Source organism: Perissodus microlepis, chromosome 20 (genome assembly GCF_051167445.1).
Source record: "Perissodus microlepis isolate ML-2025 ecotype Zambia chromosome 20, ASM5116744v1, whole genome shotgun sequence".
NCBI lineage: Eukaryota > Metazoa > Chordata > Actinopteri > Cichliformes > Cichlidae > Perissodus > Perissodus microlepis.
Genome location: NC_140480.1, coordinates 6,369,839 through 6,397,399, shown reverse-complemented (window position 1 = coordinate 6,397,399; position 27,561 = coordinate 6,369,839). Strand labels below are relative to the sequence as shown.

General features: G+C 41.0%; 1 protein-coding gene across 6 annotated transcripts in view; it reads right to left on the bottom strand.

The window, feature by feature from the left end:
• Window positions 1–563: 563 nt before the first annotated feature.
• kazna (kazrin, periplakin interacting protein a) overlaps window positions 564–27,561 on the bottom strand; it is a 194,732-nt gene continuing 167,734 nt past the window's right edge. For 2 of the 6 annotated variants that reach the window (XM_084917513.1, XM_084917517.1), the window contains 13 exons: window positions 16,355–16,491; window positions 15,814–15,984; window positions 15,374–15,457; window positions 14,133–14,322; window positions 12,515–12,651; window positions 11,996–12,119; window positions 6,495–6,697; window positions 6,259–6,377; window positions 4,672–4,903; window positions 4,236–4,337; window positions 2,339–2,505; window positions 2,102–2,243; window positions 564–1,500 (listed from right to left, as the gene is read on the bottom strand). In XM_084917513.1, the coding sequence (XP_084773639.1) occupies window positions 1,342–1,500; window positions 2,102–2,243; window positions 2,339–2,505; window positions 4,236–4,337; window positions 4,672–4,903; window positions 6,259–6,377; window positions 6,495–6,697; window positions 11,996–12,119; window positions 12,515–12,651; window positions 14,133–14,322; window positions 15,374–15,457; window positions 15,814–15,984; window positions 16,355–16,491 (1,967 nt within the window). In that variant the 3' untranslated portion in view covers window positions 564–1,341. Of the gene's footprint in view, window positions 1,501–2,101; window positions 2,244–2,338; window positions 2,506–4,235; window positions 4,338–4,671; window positions 4,904–6,258; window positions 6,378–6,494; window positions 6,698–11,995; window positions 12,120–12,514; window positions 12,652–14,132; window positions 14,323–15,373; window positions 15,458–15,813; window positions 15,985–16,354; window positions 16,492–27,561 lie in introns of those variants that run through there. The other 4 variants (XM_084917514.1, XM_084917515.1, XM_084917516.1 and 1 more) reach the window with 4 other exon arrangements.

The window sequence follows — 27,561 nt, the reverse complement described above, 5'->3', positions numbered from 1 at the left end:
GTAAAGGCTTTAAGTCAGGCAGTGCATCTAGCCTAAGGGGGCCGTCTTTATTTGTGCTGTGTCATGCAACTATGGCACAAAGGTTTGAGTCATCATGAGTAAGAGGAGGAAATAGCATCATGAGGAACTGTCACAGCTGAGACTTGAGTTAACGTGTCTGACAGGGAGTGCAGAGCTGGATGATAGCTGCCCAAAATGCCATCAATAGATCAGTAAAATGCCAAGGTTATGGCAGATTTTATTGCGGGCACTGTTTGAGTTACAGTGGACGCTGCCTCATGGAAATGAGAGGGGGGTTTTCCTCAGTGACACTTTTACTGTAACAATGGAGACTCACTACAATATTATTAGCATACTTTTCTCTGATCTTTATGGATCCTTTCATTTCCTTTTATTCCCACCTTTATAGTGCAGGCACCCATTTTATTCTTTGTGCTGAGCAGTGGAGCTTTGCAATTTATTGGGAGACCAACCCTCCTTCTCCCATCATCAACATGTTTTTTTTCTCCCCAGATTGTCCTCTGGCATTCATTGATATTCCGATGTATGCAACTAGTCACATATATATTTTAGACACCATCTTTATTTCATTTCAGTGAGCACTTTCCTTTTCACAAAAAAATACACGCTCACACATCACAGCTCAGCAATCTTTTTCTTTGTTGTTGTTGGCATTGCTCAGATATTTTATGTTTACTGCACAGTATAAAACATCAGAAGAGGTGCTACATTTGCTTTGACACAACAGTGTAAATATGCGAGATGAAAGATGACTATCAAACATAGATTCTAAAATTTTTAAATTCAGTTCAAGTCTTTTTAAGTTGGTTTTTTTTAATGCTAAGTCACATTGACAAGGCATCACAAATGGCAGAACTGAATGACACAAGAGCCACTTACACGGTTACGAAATATGAAACTTTTTTGTTTTTTTACATTTTGTCATCAAGTGTTCTGTATAATACAAACAGTCATTTCCCTCACTAGTCAAAAAAAAGAAGAAAAAAAACCCATTTCAGTTAGTTACCTCCTGGTGTACACACAAGAATAGAAAAATATATAGCTCGAGTCGTTCATAGTCATCTTAATTCTGGCATTGGGGGAGGGGCGCTTACTGTCCTCAAAGATGCTAAAACTTCCCCAAAAAACAGGAAACTTGTTAAAAAACAACAACAAAAAAAACAACATTTTCCTTGTTACAAAGTGCAAGCTGCCCTGTAAAGGCTCATTTTAAGATAAAAAAAAATCACCATCCCATGTTTGCGTGCACATGGATGACAAATGTCCATGTTGTACATTGTCATGAAGTGAATGACTGGTATTGGTAGAACTCTGATAACATCACACATTGGTGACCTCGATGCTGGTGTAACCACGGATGGGGCTTCCTTCTGCCCTGGGCGGAGTGTGATCTCGAATCTCTCTAGGCAGGGAGCCATAGCTGCTATGGCAACTCAAGTCCCGCCCATTGCGAGCTTTGGGACTAAATCCTGCTGGAGGCTAAAACAGAAACAATGTATCCATTACTACGAATGACAAACAATGTATAAAGATCAATGCAGCTTCTGGGTCAGAAAAGTGAAATTGGGGTGTAACTTGATATAGCATGATGCCTGTTTTGCACATTTTTGCCCGATTTAGAGTCAGTTAGCCTTAGGGCTTAGCTACTTCATGACTGACAACTTGCTGCAATAGGGGCAAAGCAGTGTCTGGGGTTTCTCATTCAGATCCACACCTTGTTGATGATGTCATGATGTCAGGGTTAAAAAAGATCCAAGACAGCAACAACCAAAATGCTCAGGTGGAGGGTTCATACAGGTATCCACCTTTTATGTACAGTCTATACTTTCCCATTAGTTGTGGTCCCCCTGATGACATATCTTATACTTACAGTTAATTTAATAATCAATAATTGATTTGGTTAATCAATCAAACCTCTCTATCTTCCTTCTTATTTACATGTCTTGCAGGCTGCTCTAGCAATATATTCAATACCCAAGTAATGCTGCAGAGCTTCATTATCGTCACTGTGTAATTTGTCAACACTAAGCTCTTCTGCGCTACAATATGGCTAAAATTGAGGGAAGAACTTTTTCCCCACCTTCACAGCCCTCCTTCTCAATGAGCCCTCTTCATCGGTGTGCCGGGAAGTAGAGGTGGGAGGTCTGCCCAAAGAGTTCTGCCGAAGGAGGATCGGTGGTGTCCCCAGACCTAAATGCTCGTATTCCTGTTTGGCATCCACGCTGCAGAAAGCATGGGGAAAGATCAGTGTGACGGGGGAAGCCAAAATAGTAATTAAAGACAGTAGAAAACACATCCCTGTGAATTTTCCTGTCACCTGGCTTGGCCAATTAGTGTTTTCATCTCTTCCACAAGGTGTCGGCGAACCATGTGTTTGCTGCTGGAGATTCCTAGCACCGTTGCCATCGTGTCAGTGTTGAAAGTCGGGTCTAGCACCATGACAGCCCCATGAACGCCACTGTTTAGGAGACTCTCAGCAAACTCCTGCATAGGCAGAAAAAGGCGAGTACAGAATAGTAATCTTATTTGTTCATAACATCAGATCTAAAATTCTTGGTTGAGTCAAAGAGGATATTGATATTGATTTTTTTGTCTATATCAGTAGAAGTTCCAGCTCCCTGAGAAGTTTAACCAGACGTCATCCAGACATGTTTATCTGTACACACCCGGAGTGTGATGGGACAAAGGCTGTAATCTGGCAGGTGTTGTAATCAACTGGTAGCAGTTCAAAAGTAAATGGCAAAGACCTGCTATCACTTTGTGGAGATATGGAGCACAGAACAAACAGTCTTTATGTGGTAGTGCGTTTATACAACACAAAACAGTATTGTTACAGCCCCAGCAGGCCTGCTATGTTTTATTGTCTGAGAGTCCTGCTGCTTGCTTCCTTGAATCAGGTGCCTCCCCCTGTCTGCTGTGGGGCCGGTTAGATATGCACTCAGCTGACTCAGCTTAGCAATTATAACTGAGAGTATAAAAGCTGAGGGGAGCCACAACTAAGCACCAGTGGTTCACCTGTGTACACAGGGTTGTCTTTGATTTATTGATTGATTAAACTCTTTTCTTTGCCCACCAAAGGCTTTGCTTTTCTCTCGTTTGTATTTTGTGTCCTTGACAGAAACAGCACTTTACCCATCTCTTTAAAGTTTTTAATATAATCTTGTTTTGCCTCATTCCAGAAAAGAAATGCAGTACAAATACCCAGTTAAGATACTGAAGTGGAATTTTCAGGTGTCATTACATAACTTGAATCTTTATTTTTCTCACCACTTTTTACTTTTATTCACTACATTTTTACACAAATACCTCTACTTGCTGCATCGTACATTTTCGTAACAGCCTTATAGGTTCAAGACATTTGAAGGGTGTTACTATTCCACATCACTGCGCGTCTTCCAGATTTAAACCAATTTGAGGCTAAATTGAGGAAATAGCAATAACACATAAAAGGCCATTTTATTGGTCTATCCATCACTGGTGCTTATCACACACGACAAGTGGTACAAACATATGTATCATTTATCGCTTTATACTCAGAGGTTACCTAAGCACTTTTATTTCACATTCAGATGGATGGATCGGGTGTGTGTGGGGTGGGGGGGGTAACTTGGGGTTCAGTATCTTCCCAAGGATGCTTTGAACCGGGGAGGATCAGTCAGCACACCTTCCAATTGGTAGACAATTTATACAATTTATTTCATAGTGGTTATTTTCTCGTACACTACCACAACAGCTGATATTAGGGTTCTTTTGCCTGCCAAATCCCACTTTAACCCCTGACTATATTCATTTTCCTCTTTAGATGTGGAGGCCAACTCACCAATCTACAATGTGGGCAGCAGCATATGTTTTTTCTCTGTTTATGTTCAACATACCAGATTTAATCTAACAAGTGCGTTCCATAATATGACATGAGGTTGCGTTTCCTCTGCATAAAAATAGATGGTAGATATGTGCTCCAAAGAGCTACTTTTAAACCTTAATGAACTTTTATCAGAGTATTTTTAACACAAATATCTGGAAATTAACTATCACATACCCAGGACATTCTGGGATTCAGACCCAGAACCTCTCTGATTTGTTATGGCCTGCAAGGGACGTAACAGTAAACTCTTTAACTTTGCTAAAACTATACTTTTGTTCGCATACAAGTTTGACCTGTTAACCTATTGGCTGACATGTGTTCAAGAATTTTAAGATGAACTTTCTCTCACCTTGAGGTCAATATCTCTGATCCATTTCATGACCCGATGCGTGGTCCATACCAGAGGATCCACATTGTGGTGCTCGCACTGTATCCGGCGAGCCTGTAATGCCTGAAAACCATTTTAACAAGAACTTTTACAGATCTGATCTATTTTCACCTTTACTGTGAACATCCCAAAGTACAAAGGAGTGACAAAACTAAAAGACTGAAAATCTAGACCCTTCACCCCTACAGTAAGGAGATACAGTGGCTCGTGCCGTGGTGGGGCACGCAGTTTGCATTTACTTATCCTTTTAGGTGGAAGAATCACTGCCAATCAATAAAAGGTAAACTCAAAAGTAAAATCAATGTCAAGCCCCAACACCTTACTATAACCCCTCATTGTTATTTGTTTTCCTTTAATTTGTCACCCATCAGTGTACTCACTGCCGTTTCTCATTTACCTCCTTGTCAAAATGAAGCAACTGCAGCAGTTCGATGCCTAGCAGCAAGCTGACCTGATGGAACTTCTTGGTGATGTTTAAGTGACGTTCGAGGTCCCGACGTGTCAAAGAGTTCAGGACCCGCCCATCTATCAAGTGATTGTGAAATGCCTGGGAGTACTGAGGCAAACCCACATCGCTTAACCAGGCTTTTGCCACCCAGTGGTGGTCCATATCCGCAGCCTTGGACAGCCTACAGACAGACAGCATGAAGAGTTCCTTTACCTAAGAAATCACATTTTTATCATCACACGTGGGATTTAGCCACAAAGAGTTTGAATTGTACTGACTTTGAGCTACCAGCTTACACCCCCATTAGGTTGAAGTTCCTAACAAGCACTGAATGGATTGTTGCTAAATTCATATTGTATGGTATATATAATAATAAGTTTGCCATCTCTTGATTTTTCTTCTGATTTCATCATCAGGTTAAAAACTACCATACTAAAATAAGACTGTGAACATGCCATAAACAGTAGCATGTTACTTTTGCTAATGTGGACACATTATGTAGCTTTAAGAACTACTGAGCTGAATTCAATTATTTTTATTCAATTCAATTTATATAGCACCAAATCACAACAGCAGTTGCCTCAAGGCGCCTTATACTGTATGATAAAGACCCTACAATAAAAGAAAGAAAACCTTACAGTAAAACTGTGCAATGAAAATAAAACCATCTTCTCAAACTGTAGCTATTATTTTAAAAAAGAAGCTGAAAACAGTATTGTTCACAACTGCTGTTAACAAATCAGGTAGCTGTGCCATTATTATTGTTATTTTTTCTATTATTCTATTTTACTCTTTTACTTTTGATTGTACTTTTTATCTTACAAAGCATGCTGAACAATTGTGTAATGCCACATAAATAAACTTGCCTTGGCTTTCATCAAAAATTGACTGATCAATCAATCAATCAATCAATCAATCAATCAATCAATCAATCTAGTTGGATTAGATTATTGGATAATGATAAACACATGCAGCCCTAAATATCACATATGTAAAGGAACTCACTGCAGAAAGTTTTTGAAGGGATTATTTCTTTGCTATAAAGAAGTTTCACAGAGAAACTTTGCACTTCAAGGCCAGAGTGAGGGGGGAAACTGACTCGAGAAAGACATGCTGCTGCTAAATTTTTCAAATGCAATTCTTCGGTGCTTTAGGGTTACTGAACTGAATATTTCAAAACCCAGACACCTTGATCTTAAACCTGCTACTTGGCTAAACTGCCATACAGTGTAACTATTGGTTAAAACAAATAAGCTTATACTTGCCACATATGTGTTTAGGATTCATACAGGAACAATTTAGACAGTCTTCAGTTTAGCTGACCTGCATGCCTTTCATGCCCTTAGGAAGCTTTCAAGAGCTGTAACAGCCTTGGGACTCTTGCATTTGTTTAAACTTCATGTGTGGTAAAAAGCCAGAAACGAGATCCTTCATGCATTAGGTAAATGCATGTACAATAAATCACCGACAGGTGGCCCCCATACGCCATCAAGTAACAGGCAGTTTACAATAAGGACCACTATGGCCCTTCCTTACCCTCTGCCGTTCTCAACATCTCTGTAATCTTCAATGGCCAGGCGGAGTTTCCGACGATGCATCAAATTGCTGACACCTAGACCCAGCTCCAGGTCTTCATCCGTTAACCCCAGTAAAACCTGCAAAGAAAAAGCAAAGAAAAAACACTTCACAGGAGGTTAAGCCATTCAGGCCGAGAGTGCTATAAAGTCAAAAACAACATGAAAGCATGTAAAAACCTGCAGGTGTTGCCATACCTTGCCGCTTTTGACGTTTTCTGAGCAGGTGCGGATGTACATGGGCATCGCCATGACAACCTCCAGCCAGGCCTGCACGGTGCCTGCCCTCCACAGAGACATGGGCGTTGTCCTGGCCAGCTCCACCTGCTGCAGACGGTCGAGCTGGTCCTCTGACCCGTCTGACAGGCTGAGGCGAGTGGGGCTGGAGAGGCTATCCGAGTCTGGGTGGGTGGGTAGACAAATGGGTGATGCGGTTGTGGTTGTGCGTGAAAGCAGAGGTGGCAGTGAGCATTGTGAGCAATGAAAAATAAAATAAAAACAACAACACGTTAATGTGCTGCAACAACAACAATATATACATATAGTTTCATATCAAATCAGCCCATTTAAGGGGAAGAGGGAACAAACAAGCTTTTATCGACATCCTAAGCTTTTGGCTGCATGACAGCAAGCCAAGCGTTTGCCAGTAATGCTGTAAACAAAGTTGCAGCTTTTATAAACAAGCTCCTCACTTAAGAAGTCCATTAAACCAGCAGCTGTTTGAACTGTTGAATTAACATGACTCATCTGTCTAAATTAGCCCGCAGCTAACAGCTCTGTGGAAATATTAAAACATGCAATTAAGAGATGCATGAGAAATATCGATGCATTAAAAGCACGTCTCTCTCACAATGTTATAATCGACTGTGAGTAAATCCTGACACTTTGAGCACTGCCTGAATAATTCCCCGCGGTGTTTCAATGTTACCACGCTAAACTGAGCCAAATATTTTCTGAATTTTTTTTCATATTTTTTTTTGTTAAATTTAAGTTCTCAGTATTTCACAAGTGGTGGAGTCACAATCGAAAATAAATATTGGCCGAGAACATGTTTTGTTTCATTGTAAAAATGTGAAAAACCCCCGACCAGCGGGTGGCAACCTGGTATCAGGTTTGGACTCAGATGTTGGTACAGCATCATGAAATGCTCATCAAGAACTTACTGCAGCACTTACTGTGTTTTTCTCCCTTTTTAAAATCTTGTGATACGAATGAAATACTTCAAAGTATCCTGTCTTATTCCATAGTTTCTGAAAACCTCAACATTACCCTCAGCACTCAGCCATACTTACAGGCTTACCCAGTGAGTGAATGAATGAACTTCAACCAAAACTCCTGTGACCCTAATAAGCCTTGCACAGAAGCATCCACATGACAGCTCCATGGTAACATGACTGTTCTCCTTGATGGTCACTCCAATCATCACATCCATGGTTGCTTTTTTCTGTTTGTTTGTTTGTTTTTAAAGGAAAAGAAAGTTCAAGATTCTTTTTACAAACTACACAAAAACGGGTTCTTTGTTCCCTCCACCTAAGTGTCACTTCTAGCAAATAACATGGAAACCCTACTTTTTGGCAGCCTTTACTATGCCCATTGTGTGTTTACTCAAAGGAGATTCACGACTGGATGGTTCGAGGGTCTGAGTAAACTGATTTTTATTAAACCCGCCTTCGGTAATTCATCTCAACCTGGATGCTTTTATGTGCTCTCCGAAGAGAGATGCATGAAGCGACCGTACACTTCTAAGTGCCCTTCTGAGAGCACTTCATATTAAGTTGAATAGATCTGCTCTTTTGGTCAAAGATGCATGCTGGTCTGCGTACAAGGTCTGTTTTTCCTTCCGAACAGAGTCCTAATAAAGGAAATATCAGTGAAAGCAGAGCTAGCTACGGTGTGGTATTTATGTAAAGAGTTTTGTGTCCTTTATGAGAGGAGGTAAGTTTTATATGTTTTATAAAAACCACAGTGAATTGTTTGCTTTTCCTTTAAGTAACAGTTTGGCATTTTGATTAATAAGATTATTTGCTATCTTGAGAGGCAGATGAGGAAATCAATGCTCATGTCTGAATGATAAATATGGAGGTACATACAGTCTGTTTCCTGTCTTCCAGTTAATCAAGGAGTAGCTTCAGCTTGAATTTATTAAAAGAATATTAAAGAAGTCATTTAATGTTTGGTAAATATGCTTATGCTTTACTGTTGTGCATCAGATGAGAAGGCTTATAAATAAGCTTGTATGGTAAATCCATAAAGTCACAGCCAGTCTTCTTATAGTCCATGCAAAGCTATGATGAGCACCCCTGCTTGTAGATTTATGTTAAGCATTTTAGCAGTGCATTTCCCCCAAACTATACTTCAGCACAAAATTAAAAGCAGCCAGTGTTTCTGAGCCAGGGACGCTGAGTATGGAGCTTTACTGTTGGAGTATACAGGAAATAAAAGAAAAAAGCCCTCAAATGCATTTTAGTGTATCTGTTAGCACTCAACTGTTTCCAAATCCCTGTCATTAGAGCTAAATTCAACTTGAAGAAGTGCTTAACTCCAAAGGTGGTTTTTTTTTTGTGATGTTAGGAGTTAAAAGACATCTGCAAACACAGTTTGCAACCCAGCACGACTCATTTTTAAAGCCACAGGAACTGGTGCACCTCGGTCCCATTGAGTCTGACTGATCGCTTCTTGGGTCGCCTCACTGTGTCGACAGTCTGATGGAGGTCAGACAAGAGGGGTCAGTGTTAGAGGTCAGGAGTCATATCAGAGCAAAACATTATTGATGCCATGTGCTGACACATATGAGATCAGATTCAACAATATGACATGGCCACATCTCCTCTGCACCAATGTTTTGTTTTTCTCTAATTATTGATTCTAATATAATACAAGAGGAAAATTTCATTTTGGCTTAGTAAGGAGTTGAAATTGGAAAAGAGAGGAAAGGAGGCCATTGGGAAGCTTTTGGGATGCAGTCCTCTCACAGATGGGAGTTGCAGGGCTGAGGGAAACTAAGGCACATGTTAAAAATGGTAAGTCCCCTCCAGCATAACAGGACAAATCTGGATTAGAGCCATATCACAACAAATGAACACGCACACACACGAACATTAATGAAGGGAAAGAGAGGAGAGCCACGTGGAAATTAAGCATTACTTATTTTATTTTAAAATAATCTTATTTTTTCTCATTTAGTTCTTTAGAGCGTAACTTTGTTGCCATGCCTTTAAAAGTTTGCTACGATCCACTTCTAAACATCTCAGGGCTTCAGAATAGAAGTCCTCCACCGAGGCCTACATCTTTGACTTTAAATAAAACTCTTTAATAATAATATTCATTTCATTTCTGCAATGTTATCTCATTTACAAAAAGTAAAATATACGTGGGAAATTAAAAAAAACAAACAAAAAAACAAAAACAGAGCACGGATCAAAAGATAAAATTACATAATGTTTTTTTCTCTTGATATGTTGTTTCCCCATTAGCAGAGGATCATAAAAATTAGCTGAATGAAACACAAAAGATAAAATAGCATAGATTTTATACATTTAACTGACTGTTCAGTGAATTTTTTCAACATGAGACGTTGTTCCTGTACATACAATTTGATTCATAGTGACTCATCTCTGAATTATCTTACTGATTTACCTGCAAATTCAATAACCGTGAACTCAAATGTAAAGGACGATCTCCTTACTGGATACGTGGACACGCCACGGTAACCTGGCACGCTAGTGTCTCAGGCGAGGCCAACAAATACCCAGTGTTAGTTTAATATCAGGGAGAGAAAAGATTTCCTGGGGCGTGGCAGTGCAGACTCCGACTCGATCCAATGAAAGATCGGAAGTAACGTGATGTCTGTGGAAATTCTTTTGCTCGGATTAATGCCATTAACCTTTAGTCCAAAGTTAATTGCTTTATTTTTTTCCTTTACCCAGCTATGGCTTGAACTCTACATTGGAATTTTTGCTGAGGTCATGGGGTCATGGGAGAAGGTACGCCTTTGCTTGATTGGGATGCTTAAATCCTGATTTTTAACCTTCAATTGTAGTTCCTGTAATTTCTGCACCTCTTAATTGAGGTTCTGCTCATCTCTTAAGTCGCCCTTAATTCCAGAGGTCTAGAAATATTTTGACTGTCAGTTGAACACCTGCAACGCAAGAATAATTGGTGTTTATGCTATGTATTTTGTGATGATAGCTTTCTTATTTTAACTTTTCCCAGAATAATCCTGCTCCCAGTATTCATACACCAATGAATACAAGCAGCTTAGATCCTAAAAAACAAAGAGAGATAAAAAGGCACAAAGCCTTGCAAATAGTGTGGAATAATATTTAAAAATTCAAAGTGTAATGTTCAGTTTTCTTTCTTTGCTGACCTTTGATATTTCAAATGTAATTTTGCATAAAAAGCCCTGCAGGTGCAGATTAAAACGAAACTGTGCGCAGTTCAGGATGTTAAGATCTTAAGCATTCAGCTGAGCGCTCCTTGAACAGCAAAGGTTCAAGTTTACAAATCTTATCAATTAATTTGAAATGGGGGCAAAATCATGAATGAACATGAAATCAGTAACTAACCTCTCTTTTTAAATTAAAAAGAAAAGCAAACAGTTTATCACCTCTTCGGAAACATAACCAGGGAGAGATTTTTCTTTGTAGTGGGTTAACCAGGCATGCATGATTTAGGGACCGGGGCTACGTGCATGCATGTCACACATGTACCTTCTATCTGAGGAGATAGAAAACACATTTCTCACATTTCCTGTTTGGCTTCAAAATGCAGGGGAACAAACTGTTCTGCATAGAAAGTTAATTCCTCTCATAGCAGCTTCTTTGAAGTCTCTCTAAGTAAACATCAAGGATTGCCTCTGCACAGACTTTTTTTTTTTTTCGGCGGTTGAGGGATGTGCACCCGACAACCGACACAGCGGTGAATTTCAGGAGTCTGCATGCCGCCTACAGGAAACTGTTCTCATCATGGCAGTGTGGAAGAAGGGGATGGACCAGGCAGGACAATAAACAGGGAGGAGATAAAGTTAAGAGGCAGAGGGAGGGAGGGAGGAGGGACGGCGGGGAGTACGTGTCAAAAATAACAAAAAGGCATTCAGGACAAGGAGACATTTACACGCACAGAGTGCACATCAACTGTTATTTACAAGTACAGCAGTCCTTCAAGTTTCCAGTTGAGTGAAAACAATAAAAAAAAAAAAAAGTAAAAATGTAGAGAACAATTCAAAGATCAGATAACACAGCTGTTTTGGAGGGCAGATACAACATGACATGTCCACACTGCTGCTGCATTACACTCTCCACGCTATTTACAGGGCTGTACATATACATACATACATACAGGTGCAATTTGCTCTTTAGGTTTACACTTCAGCGAAGCAAGACGCGCCTCCGGCTCCTGACATGGCCGTTGACCATGGGTGGCACAAGCACGCGCACACTCTCGCTCCCATACAAACCAAAGCATGCGTGCATGTGAGACTACATAAAAGGTACACACATTATTTTATCTGTACACGCTTTCGTCACAAACACACACACAGACGCGCACGCAAACACGCACATTCTCTCACGCATGCGCTCAGGCAATACAACGTTGTCCTCTGATAACTGCCAAAAAAAGGCTCTCCAGGTGGTTCACTCGGACGTGTGTGCTTTACCAGTCTGCATCCTCCTCTATGTAATAATCAGGTGTTGAAGTACCATCAAACAAACCGGGGTCGAGGGACTTGCGTTGCTTTCCTCGGGCGAAGACGCGCGACAGAGACCCCAGCCCCATCTTTTCTTTCTTCTTCTTACGCTTCGCCTCCTCCAGATCTTCTAGGGACTGAAAGAAGAAAGAGAAGGAGAGAGAGAGGGAGCGAGAAGGAGGAGATGAAGAGATGGGAGAGAGATGAGAGACCAGAGAAGTCGGTGAAGTAAGGGTGCAGAGTGAGCGATAAAGACCACAAGATAAAGATCACAACACAGAGGGGAAGTGACACTTGACATGGTGCCAAGGCATGCACTTATTCAAACAACCACAGCTGGTTTTCACATAAATTCAAGTCACTGCTGCGAGTGAGTGCACAACAGACTGCGTGGTGGTGGTGGGGGGGACGACATGGATTCAGCCAGAACGATGGTGGAAGGAAACAACAGCAGCCGGGCAGCAAAGGGCAAGTCAACAGTTACTACAGTGTGGCGACTACTTGGGAGGGTGCGGTGGTGGGCAGCTCTTACATTGCAGAGGGAGTGAGTCCGATGGCGCGGCGAGTTGATGTCGCTGGGTGTGGACGACCGGTCTCCCTCCAGCGCAGAGGCGTCGGAGATGATGGAGGGCTGGCGCGAGTGGCACGGGCTCACCCGCACGGCAGCCACTAAACGGGGCGAGAGGGAAAAGAGAAGAGGCTTGTTTCTTTCTTGGGTGTTTGGGTGTACCAGAAGTAGAGAACAGGGACAAAAAAAATCTTTTTGAAAAAGAAAAAAGAATAAAAAAAGTCTGTAACCAAAAAGCCTGAAATTATTTGCAATCAGCTGCAGTTGCTAAGCAACAGTGAAAACAGCTTCACAGAGGTTTGAGAGAGTGTGTGTGCGTGCAGCGGTGAGACTGATACATACAGTGCAACCAATTGCATAGCAATTTAGGGTTCGTGACTGTTCACACATTTTTCCTGTTTTGTTTTTTTTTTATTTGGGGGGAGGGGAATGTTTGCTTCTGTCCCCAATTAGTCAGCAACCTATGTGAACCCTATAACTGCCCTTTAAAAGCAACCTCTGAAAGGACTGAGATGGACTCCAACTCTGGTGGCTATGAGGCTAATTTGTCCAGAGCTTTCTATTTTAGGGTAGCAGGAGGTGACACTGCTACACTTCCCTTCTTTTCATTGCTTTTTTCTTGCTTTTAAATTTAGCAGAGCCTCTCAAGCTGATGGCTCACGTTTCTTCTACAACTCCCATAATGATAGAACTTCTGTATTACAACCCCCCCAAAAAAACTTGCCTATTTTTTGTTACATGCTATTTGGCCTACATATTTTGCTTATCTAACGCATATCATTGCAATCCTTCGTGCAGACATCTGCACTGAAACACATGAGGATGCACTGAGTGCCAGCTGAATTTACCAGACCATCACGTTTTGCAGAAGGGTTTTCGGCACTGTGCTGGCCGCTTTGCTAAAAGCACACCACTGTTTTCTAGTGGTGACACAATTTGAAGTGAGTGAGCTAAACAAGAAAAGACATTTGCTTTGAATTTTTAAAAATGTGGTTCTGCAATGCGTCTCAGCCATGAACGTCTCCGCGCAGAGCGGGAGCTGTGACAGGAGACGCTGTTTCTTCTCTATCTCGTGAGGTGTGTGTAACTCAAATCAAAAGGATACTGCGGAAAATGTTGTGAGGGAGCTGAAAAGTAGAAAAAGAGGCCAAGAAAAATTAGGTACGAACAAGAAATGAAAAAATGTAAATGAAATTAAAAAACGGGGCCAAGTTACTGTTTGAATTCCATAAAACTAAAGCAAACCTCAAACAAAAAGGTTCTTAACACACAGCTGATCCTCAGCTGCCATAGCTGTCAAGTGCAGAGAAAACATTTGTGTGCAGCAAAGACACATAGAAGCTGTAAAGCCCCCCCAAAAACAAGAAATCTGCACTTGAAATCATACAGAAAGCGCATGACACGTCACAACTGGAACGTCGTCGTCGGGCAACAATGTGGTCATACTAAGCAGATGGTAGGAGTGAATGTGTGTGAAGCAGGTTCACATGAGCATGCAAAGGGTAAATGATGGTCAAACCGCCTCATGTCAGTCAGCTCATGTGCAGGATGAAGGTGTTATTGGTGCTCCTTGCTGGCTTACCTTGCCTGTCAGCGGGATGCCCCGTGTGGACATAGAGGGTCTGCTGACTCTGTCGGATGGCAGCAGTCAGAGGGAGATCGGCCTGCATCACCCACTCCTGGTTGTTTCCATTGACAACCGCCTCCGTGGGCATGGCCAGCGAGTGGCGCTTGGGCACATCCTTGGTCAGGGTGGCTAGCGACTGTTTCGCCTTGAGGAGGCAGACGGAAAGAAGTCATCAGTCAGAGAGCACAGTGAGCCACAATCAAAATTCTTCACTTCAGCAAACTCACTTTTTGAGTAGGCTGGTAAATCTCTATTTTTTTTCCCGTGTGTGTGTGTGTGTACATATACATGTTGTGCTCAGATTTCTACTACAAGTCTCTAAGCGCATGCAGATATGCGAGTTCTCCCCTGGGCTCGTTATGTGGCGCTTGTCTCATTAAAAATGCAGTTATATTCTTGTTCTCCTTTTGTTTGTGAAATCTTTCGCTACCACTCCTGAGAACTCTGACAGAATATCTGGAGGAGGTGCTGGTTGTTTGTATCCACAGCGGTGTAAGCTGGGGGTGTTGTTGGGGTGCAAAAAAAGAAAATAAAAAATGGAGACATTGAAAACAATTAAGCTTTTCTATAACTTATAACATATTTGCTCTGTCGCTGCTTTTCTGCAGGAGTAACAATGAGCTGTACTGGAGCCTTGGACATTGTGTTTGTGCATGTTTATTTTGTGTCAATAAAACCTTTTTCTTTGTGTTCATGTTTTCTGATTATGCTTGACATGTTTTTTTTATTGCTTATTGTGCGAATCGTATCATCATGCCAAGCGGCGGCGGGCTGCAAATCACCAGCACAATCAACTCCACTGCAATCATCTCCGTCTACCAGCAGTCAAACGGTTATCAATCACAGTCTCTGTCATGCAAAACAGAATACAATCCCAAACCTTCAATGTAATCATTAGTTGTCAGACTACTGATGTTTTTGTTGCCTCCCTCAAGCATTTCAACGTTCAATTAGACCTGAAACACATTCCGATCGATTACAGTGGAAATCTGTGGGACCACTGATGTTAGGATTACTGGGATCAGTCAGGGTGGGCTGAGGGTTAGTTTAAAAAAAAAACAACTAAAAACACTAAATGAAAAACGTGCATCCGAGGAGCAGGAAGAGGCTTTCCAAAGCAACAAACAGGTCACAAATAGGAGAAAACTCCACAGGGGGCAGGAGTGGAAAGATTTAAATCTTGGGGCCTGTCTTACCGCCATGACCCTAGGAGAGTAGTCCCTGTCCACAAGGCGCTCAAACACCCGGAACTCCATTCTCTGATTGACACAGTTACTCATCTGGTGGGGGGGGTTGGAGACATGAATGACGGCTATGCTGTACATTCAAAAGGCTTTCCGTGTTTCAATTAGATGCAGTTTAGGCAAAACAGTGCAGAGTGACCAAACAGATGTACTGTATATCCCTGAACCAGGACTCAAACTATTTGTGCAATATCTTTGTTTCTTTGACTAGTCAGTCTTTTCTCTTTGTACACTTTATCGACATTGTTATCTTAGAAGGAAAAAAAGGAACTCTAACATTAGAAATGTTCCTAAATATCTGATTCCAGAAAATGGAGCCTATAAAAAGCCAGTAATGCAGTGCTGACTCACTACCTGCCTGTCAAGTTCCCTCATTTGCCTTTCTCTCTCACCATGGCAAGTTCAGCCTCCAGCTCCTTGATGCGGTTCTCCTTGAGATCAAGCTGGGACCGCAGCATCCCCGTGTGCTCCGTGGCTTCCTTGGTCTGCCGCCGCAGGTCCCACTTTTCTCTCTCCAGGAGGTCTTTCTCTTTGGCCAGCGCCTTTACTGCATCCTCGCTCTCCTAGTAGACACACAGATCCTGATGGATTGGTTCACACATCAAGCACGACTAAACAGAATGATTCAAACAGAAAGGCAGTGGCTCTTTCTGTGCTGCCTTGTTAGGGCTTTCAATATTTCATTTGATTTTTTTTTTTACCCTGAGATGACAGGAATAAAAAAAGTGCCTCTACATGTTGGGCTTACTATGACATATTCTTGTGGCACCACATACGCACCAACCAGTCTGTAAACATCCTTTTTTGTAACCAACCGTCTTTTTAATTAAGCAGATCAGAGCATGCACTACAAAAAAAAAAAAAAAAAAACAAGAAAAAGAGGGTCTGTATGGATGTGTGTGCCTCTATACTGTTAGAAAACGGGTGTCGTACTTTTCTGTGCTGCTCATAGTTGCGTATGAAGTCACGGAGCTGCTCCTCTCGGCTCTCCAATGTGGCATAAAGCTGCTGCATCTGATTCACCAGGTCTGCCTTCTCTGCTTTCAGACGCTTACGGTCCGACTTCATGGCTGGAAGACAGAGTTTGTGGAGGGTCAAATAACTTGAAGATTTACATACTTCTATTTAGTCATAATCTACAGTGTAGATGACTGCACTTCAGTGACAAACAATAGAGTTCAGAGGATTATTACCGTTTTATCTACAGTAAGTTATAAGTGGCTTTATGTCCATGTTCGTGGACCTCCCCCATCCTACCAACGTGCACGTGGTGAAAACTGGAGGTGATCAAGAGCAGACAACATGATAAAGTAGGAGCTGGGGTAAATGTGGGTTGCAAAGAGGCTTCCAGATGTGTAGCAAATATAGACAGGCTAAAGCTATTTAGCATCCGATAATGAGCCTATTATCTGAACTTTCAGCTGATATGGGTGGTGCCGGGATTGCAGACAAGCTCAACTTGAAAGACTTTAAGGTCTAATGCTGTTCTTAATGTTTTGACACAGCCATGAAGAATGTCGCACATTAAGAGGTGATCTTCATTAAGGAGTCTTCTTTAATCTAACTAACAAATCTTTTCCTGATTTGTTAGTTTGTTCCTGAAGCAAATAACAATAAAAACACCTGCTGTTGCCGCTGACTATACGTTGATAGAGAGGTGGATCAAGCATGAACCCTTATGTCAGTCTGCACTCTGTTGCTGGGTTTGTTAGAGACTGAGTCCCTTTTTTTCCCTCTCCCCCCGTCTTTCTCTGCCACACACTCTTTCTAATCCTCTGGCAGCTCACCCACGCATCATGATAAAGAATATGGTTCACAGTGGTTATTCAGAGAAGCTCTAATTTTCTCAAAGACAAACATTTTTTGCTCTTCTGCATCTGCCTGTTCTCCTGCTTCCTCTTGATCTTTTTTACCTCCTCGTGCAAGATTGTTTTTCAGAGGTGTTTAAAGTCGAGGTTCCCTCCAGCTATCATTTGAAACTGACAATACATCATTTATTTATATATTATTTATTCATATTGCATCTTTCTACTTTTGCCTTCTTCACATCAAACTGTTTTTCCTAAAAGCACAGTACTTCTCATCATGTGTTCATCTGCCTTTTTCTGCCCTCTTTTTTTCTCCCCTTCAGAACCAGCTGTGTGTCAGTAATGAACTTATATCACGGCTTGGTTAACTGCGTGACAGTCACAAGTTGTGTCTGGCGAACATGCTTGGGCAAGCGGAAATGAAGGACAGATTCAACCTCTGTTTTTTTTTTCAACCGCCCTCGTCATCCTTTCATATCTCTCCCTTTCACTTGTTCTTACCAGAGGAATCCCCGAGCCAAAGGGATATGCAGACCACATTAGCTGGCGAATGAAGACAAAAAACATCCCTCACTGACCAAGAGAAACAGGAAACCTTCCAGCACCTGCCTCAGGAAGTGAAATCAAAGCCGTCTTTGAGATGAGCCAAAAACACTTCTGCTGCCTCACATCCTGCACCTGTGATCGTTTGGCAACAGCGACCCTCCTGGTGCTGGATGCAAGAAAGCACTCACTGTGACTCTTTGAACGGGTTCATTCACACTTGCAAATCATATTAGCACTGTTAGTTACTGCTTCTGACCTACCTATGAACATTTTTAACATACAATTGTGCTCCGGGGGCTCAGACTGTTACGTTACACGCACGAATGTAGGAGAGATGGGGAAGCACTCCTGCTGACAGACATATTAATGACTAACATACTCTGTTGCTCAGTTCAAGCCTCCAAGAATTATTACCAGCTGAAACAACCAGAGAACCACCTGGGAACCATACAGAATTGAAGCTAATGTGTGTGGAGGTGGAGGAGGAGGATGACACGGGAAGGAAGCAGTTTAAGAGACTTTTCATAAAGAAATGATACACATCTGTGCAAGCATCTTTCTTATTTGCTGACTGCTGTGAATGTACTTGAATAGCAGATAATTTGAATCCAATATCACTCAGGAAAAATTAATTCATGGGTTTGAGTTAAAAGTTCAACTTCTACATTGATTTCCCAATACCTTAGCATGCCTACTGTCCATCTACTTGATTTGCAAGGACATGCTAAACCTGCTAGCGCATGTTATTCCAGCCCATTTTGCATTCTCAGTCATCAAGTGCCCCCCATAAATGTTCAGCTGGGTTGTGATTAGGTATCTGTGGACAGAAAGCCAACACTCCCTGGCTTTCTCTGGTGATCAAGTAGTCCTTTCAAGGCTTTGAAATGTGTGGTCATTATCCTGCAGTAGTATGAACCCCTGCACACAAAAAGTGCAAGTCAGAGAGCATGTCTGTGAACCTGTCAAAGTGCAGTAGATTCAGTACAGGTCTCTCACTCCAGAGTAACAAAACATTCCCAGACTTAAATATACCCAGCAGTACCTTACATTGTTAGTCTGATGCATTGCATTATCTTCCCTCTTGTGTTTTGCTGCTTTCCTGGGGAAGTGGTTTAGACGCTGCTACAGGCCCACTATGAACACTACTACACAGCCTTCTTTTAGCAATTCGAGCCTAAACCTTCAGTCTAGCTATGCTCTTAACACCGACAAAGCAACTTGTTGCCAAGAATAACATTTTTTTTTTGTATTTAAAAGGCACCTAAATCCTTCGCACTGAAGAAAGATTGGCCCACACTGCATTTTACAAATGTTTAGCACTTGCTTTGCAAATTGTTTGCCTAAAATCAAAAGAAATGTTTGCCTTTGTGAGAAAACTGTATTTGTGCAAAAAGAAATGTCAGCCTGTATAAGCAGAAAAGAAGCGAATCAGGACATCTGCAAAACATTCCCCTTAAAAAGTCCAACCCAATGTGGAAAATCACAAACACCTGATTACAACATCCCTTTCTACATAATATATATATTTTTAAAACTCACGGCACAAAGGCTCTTCTGATACCCGAGTCCTTGCAATTTCAAGTAGTTCAATGTGAACATCTATTACTAGAGTGTGCTAAAAGCTTTTGTCTGCCGGGCTCCTCTATGATGCTACTGAAGGACTTAATGAGTGAGCCAAGTCACTGGTTGCTAGACAGAAACACTGGACTCCTCAGGGAGCTTGTGCCAGTATTAAAAATAGCTAAGAGCAGGTTATTAACCTTATTAGGAGTGCAACCCGTTTTTGAGGATGAAAACATTTGGGGTCTGTTTCTAGTATGTTGACAACAATTCATTCAAATTATCATAATGAGCACTGACTGGCCGTGTAATACATACCAGTTTAACACCCCCCCCCCCCTCATTCGGAAGAACGGAATATTTTGACATTTTCCAAACTATGTATATTTGCTTTCTTGTGGACAGTTAAATAGGGAAAAAAATGGATACTTCTTTCACCTGCAAGATTTAAAAAGTAGCCTCTTTGCTTAGCGCTGCGACAAGATAAAGTGGCATTTGTTGGAGCAATCACACAACATATAACAAGTTAATGGGTGAGCTTTATGAATCTTGGGAGGCATAGTTTGCACCTCTTGGTGAAGCCAGGTGAGCTGTTTGTAATTCAAAGCTATATGAATATTACACATTAAGGACGAATATTTTCTTGTTAATTCTAGAGGCAGCAAGACTTTATCACCCTTGATTATAAAAGAGGGGAAAAAAACAACCTCAGCATGTTGTTGTTGCTCACAGTTTGCACCGATTACTGTGGTGTGTTTTTGACATCCCACTCACTGCATCCTTCTGGTTAAATAACATCCCTCATTATCTGCCGTGCCCCATCTATGGTGGCTCACATAACAAGATTTAAGGCAGGATTACAGACAAATAACATTTCCTTTCTATGTGTTGCCAGCTCACCCTTAACAATCACCTTTTCTTCTGAGGAAGACTTCTAAGTGATGGAAGTCTGCAAAAAATACTCTGAATCTACAGCACTTTTTAAAAAAAATGGATATCAGTAAATTTCAAATCGTGATTGTGCTGTGACCTTTAAGCTTAAGTTCCTTGGATAGCATTTTTAGCTAAAACACAAACACGCGCTCCTCTGTAAATGACGATCGCTACATTAACATTAGCCCACTTCCCACTGACACGACTGCATATAACTTCAGCTCTAAAGAGAAGGGACAGGCTTTTAGTCAGCTCTTAACATAATTATTTTGGGAGAGAACAAAAGAGACATCGGCTCATTGGAGGGAGTCCATTGTTCGCGGTTTGGGATTTTAAATCTGCCAGCTGAATAATGATGCAGGAGCCTCAGAGCAGCACAGTGCACTCACCTCCTCAATTCCTCAGTAAAAACAAACTCATGGGGCTGTGTGGCGTTGATATCACTGGCATTATTTAACAATCCTCGCTGTAAAGCAAGGCGTGTTACCGTGGGATCAGACATCTTTGCGAAGAAGACATCTGACCTTTGTAAGGTAGCTAATGAAAACAGATCAGACACAAGCTATTTAAGCACCAGGGCAAAGAAATCTGTCGTCGGTGGATTCAAAATGAAAGCAGTCTAATGTTACTGTGGAAAAAGATTTCAGCATGTAGCAAACATTTCAACACTGACTAACTGTTGATGTGGGGTTTTTGTTGTTGTTTGGGGTGAAAAAAAAAGTTCCAAATTGGACGTTCAACTGGTTTGAGGTTCTTCTTGAAGGCTGTCTCTTTGCTAGACTTTCTAGCAAGAGAAGCTTTGTATTCAAGAATTGCTTTCTAATGTTTACTGATTGGAATAAAATGAAAAAAACATCATCAGGAGAAAGAATGAGCAAAAAAATATATACTTCACTGATGACTTAAACTCGTGACCTCAGGGTTTTTTGAGCACATTTCCTTTCATGCTGAGCTAATTGACTTCCCACTCAAGCAACAGTATTCCTGGGTTTATGATGCTGTCGTCACAGACAGAAAGACACAGGCTCTAACAGTTTAACTGTTCCCCATGAAACAAACATAAAAGAATTTAGATACACATACATGATACATACAGGACTGACAGATTGCTAAGATACATCTAAATAACACAATGGGCCTCTATGAACCAAACAAGGTTTCTTACTTAATTGTTTTCAAATGTAATAGTTTTAAATGGACTTGTACTTATAGAGCTCTTTTCTACTATAACTGAAATCTCAGTGCACTTTTTACTACAACCTTTATTCACCCAATCACATAGATTTTGTGGCTGATGTCATTTATGCGGGCATTTATGCTAGTACTGGTGCATTATGTGCTGGGATTCTTTCATATCTATTCCAACAGTTTCAGCAACCTCCCCCTGGGAATTTGCTGACATTTGTGAGTACATATTATTGAGACAATAACGGTTATTCTCTCACTGATAAATTCAAAGACTGCAGCAAAAAAACAGCTAGAAATGCACAGGTGGAATCGATAATCGATGGCTGCGTCAAGGCGATGTGCCGTTACACCAGCACACATCGAGTTATGCCATAGGTTACATCATACGTTTTCAGTGTGGCTTGTGGTTACAACATAGCTATGGTGTAGATTTCCCACTTAAGCATAAATCCCCACTACCCGGGCACACCCAGGACCTTTAAGCGCAAGCTAAACAAAACTATCTGGATAAAAAGTTGTAAAGGTGTAGGTGCGTTTGAGGAAATATGTCACAAAAGCTCTGACTGTCCCACTAGCTCTTAGTTAAGAAAAACCTTATTTGCTTAAAGGTCGTCGGGTCAAGAACCTGAACCTGAAACCTGAAGAGATTCAGTGGTGCTGAGAGTGTGTGTGCTTTTGTATGTGCGCACTGGTGTTTTAACACCTAACGAGGAAAGAGGCCTTGTAGTCAAGGACAGAGCTAAGCTAAGTACAGTGTAGCGTGAAATGACACTAAACAGAGCCGGCAGACTGTGCTTTGATGATACATAGCTGTCTACTGCTTTCATATGAGCTCTGGCTTGACTTGAAGTCCCTCAGTGATAGTAATAGCCAAAGTGAAAATAGCTAATTAAAAACAGCAGTGAGGGCCAACTCCACTTTGAAACTTCATTAAACCAAACTTTGATGAGAAATGAGAGTTGCGTAAACGTATAAACACCTATGAGAACTTCCTGGTTGCATTTGCCTAGCTGGGGCTTAGTTTCTCTTTGTAACACCGCTTTATGATTGGCAAAAATGAATCAGGTCATTGTCATTTGTGTAGGGGGCATTAAATGCAGCTCTTGGGTTGAATTGAGTGCCCATGGACATCATAACAAAACCTGCAATTGTAAAAGGTTGGCAATAACCCTCGATTACAATTATAGCGTTCACACACCAAAGCCCGGTTCACAGTGGAAGCGAACTCAGGCTTTAACATTTAAATGATGTTGGCATCACACCAAATAAAGGCAGAGAGGGAGATAAAGGAAGAGACCGCAGAGAGGAAAATGAAGAATAACTGGAGTGCAAACGCACTGAAAAGTAGCGTTCACCTCTTCTTTATTTCGTATTCATAGGCACAAGAAAATCTGCATGCACTTTAGCCGCAAACCATCTGAACCGAGGTAGGAGTGGCAACACAGCTTCAGTGATCCATTCCCAAAGTAAACAGGTATTATCTCAAGTGGCAAAGAGCAAAGGAAGGAACGATGCATCTCTTTCACGCTACTTCATCACTTCAGCCGCTTGCTTCTTCATCCAAAACAAAACCACACTAAAACAAAGAAGAACTAAAAGAAAAAAGGAAAAATAGGGGAAAAAAAGACAAAGCTTCTCTGCTTCACAATAATTGTTGGTAGCACTTCAATAAAAAAACCCCAGGGCTCTCATTCTTCTGGGAAAAGCACTCTGCAAGAGCATCTGGTGGGATCCTCACAATATGCCAGCCTTGTGAAAACTGAGGGAAATCAAATAGCGTCAACATCTCGGCACCAATCAATTGGCAGCATACGTAAATTGCTGTAGTTAATGAGGTATTCTTAAGAACATTTGGCCTATATTCTTTTTTTATGATCAGACTCTCTAAAACAACTATTTCCAAGTCCGTCAAGTCTTTTTTTTTAGCGTTGTTACAAACCCTTTGAATAAAAGTAAAAAGGAAAGAGGAACTTTAATTTTTTTTCATACATATAAACATTTTTATTTCCTTGCACCTAGCATAGAAGAGACTTGTAAATAATTGCTGATCATTGGAAAAAGCCAATACCTGACAGAAGACAACATTTTAAAAGTGGGCCCCCTTGCCCACGATTAACACTTGAGTTACACCTAAGTACTTTAAATCTACCAAATTCCAAGATGTAAAGGAAGGCATCAAAGTCAAGCACACATTGATTACTAATGGACTAAGTATCTTTTTTAAAAAAAGTGCTTGTTTGGTTGCTTAAAAGCCTGATTTAAAAGAAACTGAGAAAAAAAAAAAATTCAATGAATTTGGACAATTCGTTGAATTTAAGACCTTTAGCTCTGGGTGGGTTCTCATGCCAAAAATGAGTCTGACCATTCAGAGCTGCTACTGTTTAAAAACGTGTGCCTTCATGCACTGCATAAAATGACCCAGAGCTTTTTTGCAGTAGTTTTTCAGGCAGAGATGAGATGTACTCTACACACATAATGAAAACTGAAATTACTTGTACATTAGTAATCCTCCATATATAGTATTCTGCAAAAGTCTTGAGTCACCCCTCATTAATTTTAATATTTCCTCAGAAACTGGAAATACTGAAACATGGGCAATCATATGTGGAAATATACTCATTACAGAGTTGATGTTTGGAACTCTGGTTTCTGGGAGTTTGAGTTTGTTGGAGGTGTGGTCTTAAACTTTTGATCAGCTGTAAAACAGCCTGTTTCAGTTTACTCGCTGTTTTCAATAAATTGCATGCTCAAAAGAATGTTTTGTCTCACTTCCATTTCTTCTTGTTGTATGTTGGAGCTCTACTTGGAACCTTGTTAAGATCCAACCATGCAAAATATGATTTTTCCCATTTTTCCAAGTGGTCATAAACCTTTGATCGGGACTGTAGTATGCAAGGAAAAAGAAGAGTTTGTACAATTATAATGAGCTTGAAAGTTGATATTTTGTATAACTATCTTTATTCTTAAGCACAGTCTGAACCCTCTAAGCCAAACCTTGTAATTCTTTTTAAGTAGTCTTCAGGAATCGTTCTCCAGGTTTCTTGAAGGACATTCAAAGCTCTTCTTTGGAGGTTTTTGCCTTTTTGGAGGCATGGAGGCCAATCCATGACTGATAGTGTCAGTCTATAGTGTCAGTCTTTTCCTTCATCAGGATGGCTTCTTGACATGCATCCTTTTGGGTCCTGTGCAAGGCCTTTGCTGGATGTTTTCATATTTTCTAAGGACATGACTTCAGATGTTCTTCTGTTGTAGATATTGTTTTTTAAAATCCTGCCACTGCAGTCTGAAGAAAAAACGCTGAAAGACCTTCAAAGCACAATTTTTTCTGATAATTCTCTGTTTCTTTCCTTTTAGAAATATTTTGTCTATTTTCTTATTACAAATTTTCTGTTCATGCTTTCTCATAACGGTATCAGCCTATTAAGATACTAATACACACAAAAACATCGTCATCAGTGTGATCCAGTACCATGTGCCAACATTGGCAGCAGGAAACTTGAATGCATTGCAAAGCAGAAGTTGGAAAAGGAACAAAAACAACAAAAGAAGGATGAAAGATGTGTTTCTACTTTCTACTTAGAAACAACTGTAAATATTGCTGAGGCCAGAGCCAACATTCACTAGCTGCTACCCACCCCAAGCAAACAGCACAAAAAGAAAAAGCTAGGAAATGCAGTTGCTGGCCTTTCACAGCTGTCTTAAAAAATTATACGTTTGGAGTGTGCAGTAGTCTCAGTGCATGAAGATTGAGAGTGACAACTGCAGACTTACAAAAGAGCTGAAACGAACTTCTGCTGTAAAGACCAGGCCAGTGGGAAAATAACAATAACATGTAAACAGTTTTGCTTCGTTTACATGTGAATGCAAATCTCATTCAATTTTCACGTCAATGTTATTTATATTGTACCAAATCACAACAACAGCTGACTTAAGGAGCTTTATATTGTAAAAAGCAAAGACCCTACAATAATAGAGACAAAACCCCAGCAGTCACACTACCCCGTATGAGCAAGCTATTGGCCACAGTGGGAAAGAAAAACTCCTGTGGCAGAACCAGGCTCTGGGAGGGACAGCCAGTTGGGGGTGAGGGGAGGAAGATGGGACAAAAGCCACGCTGTGGAAGAGCCACAGATAAATAATAACTTGCATTTAAATGCATAGTAATTGAAAACAGGTGACAAAAGAAGTAACACTCATGATGCAAAGGGCCCAGCATCCTAGGCCTATTGCAGCGTAACTATGGGGGGATTCAGGGTCACCTGATTTATCCCTACCTATAATCTTTATCAAAAAGAAAAGGTTTAAGCTTAATCTAAACAGTAGAAATCCAAACCCAATTCAAGTAGAAAGAGTGGCTGAGGGTCATCTAACTGACCAAGAGCTCTGACTGAATATCAGCTTGTCCTTCTGTTCCTCATAGGAAATGCCTTCCAGAGGGGGAGGGAATGCACAAAATGAAAAATAGCAACAGGAATGACTTCATACTCAAGTTCATAGTCACTTCAATTCGCCTGGTGAACTTTCACCAGGCGAATTGACCGCAGCAGAACGAAACCTGAATATGACAACACCCAATTTCCTCTTGTCCTCCCACATACCCCAGCTTAATTGTAGACTAGATCCACCCCGCTTAACGTTTCTGGCCCTCGTAAGTCAACCAAAGTCCGCTTTTATAAAGCTTTCATTAGCTGCCGATTACCGTCAGTGCCTGCTGGGGCTGGTAGGCTTTGGCCTTCATTAACAGGCCTGAGTCATACAAATGACTGTATGAGCCTGTGTGCACTATGTTCAGACAGCCAACATCCCGCTGAAGAAGAGATAAGTATTTATTTGATGTGTGCTCTATTCTACTCTGCCCCAGTCCATTTTGTTTTCGTTCAATTCTTCCAAAAAGCGTAGGCTGCAAGTGTCAAGTGAAATGTCGCAGCAACAAAATCCCCTGACAGCATGTCATGCTTTTGTCTGATACCAAATGGTAGTTTTTGTGTTCTGCCTCATTCCATGGGCGATAATTCTTTGAAAAAAATGATTCACTGCCACACTGATGACATCTCTGCTTGATGCCCTGCAATCCACTCTACACTGCCTGGCAATGTTCATTTCTTTACTAACTGCAGACTCTCTGAGAAAGCAGCATGTAAGCAAAGACGGGTAGCAAAGTAAAGGAAAATTTAAAAAAAAAAAAAAAAGACGTCTGCCCGCACTGCAAATCAGTACCAAGTTGTCAGTGACCACCTTCATTATGTGATGAAGCACATCCTTCCTAATGAGAACATTTTTTTCCAGGATGTAACGCCTTTGTTCACAGGACATAATGGGTCAATGAATGGTTTGACAACGATGATCATCTTTTGACCAACATGTTCAACAGCGACCATCAAAGCACCACATTACACAATGTCTTAGAAGGCTGGTGGGTCCATCCCTCCAGCAGTGTCCTAAAGGCTTGGACAATCAATACCAAGACACCAGTACGCTGTTTTGATGGCACACGCTGGCCCAATGCTTTAAAACTTTATTTTGTCACTGGTGTGTATATTCCCAATTCAATCCTAGATAAAAAGTTAAAAAGGCTTATTTTATTTAATGGCCTGCCCTCACGTTTTAGTTAGATATATGACCAAGCCAAAAACGAGACTTCAGGGAGATGAAAGATCTATGTGAAGCTAGCCATTACAGACACCTTAGTAACGTTATTTACTTTAAAATCACCTTCTTGAATCTTCTACATTATGTTGAGCTGTATTTGTGTCATGCTGCACAGTAGGAGAAGAGCAGCTCGATTTGCCAAAAGCGTGGAGAGCTTTTTCTTTTTCCTTTTTAAATAGTCCAAGCATCTGCGTCTCCTCTCACCCCAAGATATAACTCCATCTCTCTAGCATAACACATGCTAATGGACCATAATGCAACTAATGGGCTGCATCAACCACACTAATACAGACACTTATGTTAACATTATGATGAATAGAAAAGAAAAGGCTGATGGAGCAAAAGGCTGCACAGGTTTTCTCTCAGCAGGAGCGGGAGCAGCAAACAAGAGATTTAAAGCAACAGGATACTAAATTGAATGCTTTGACCAAGGAAGAGGGAAATGTGCCACTTCTT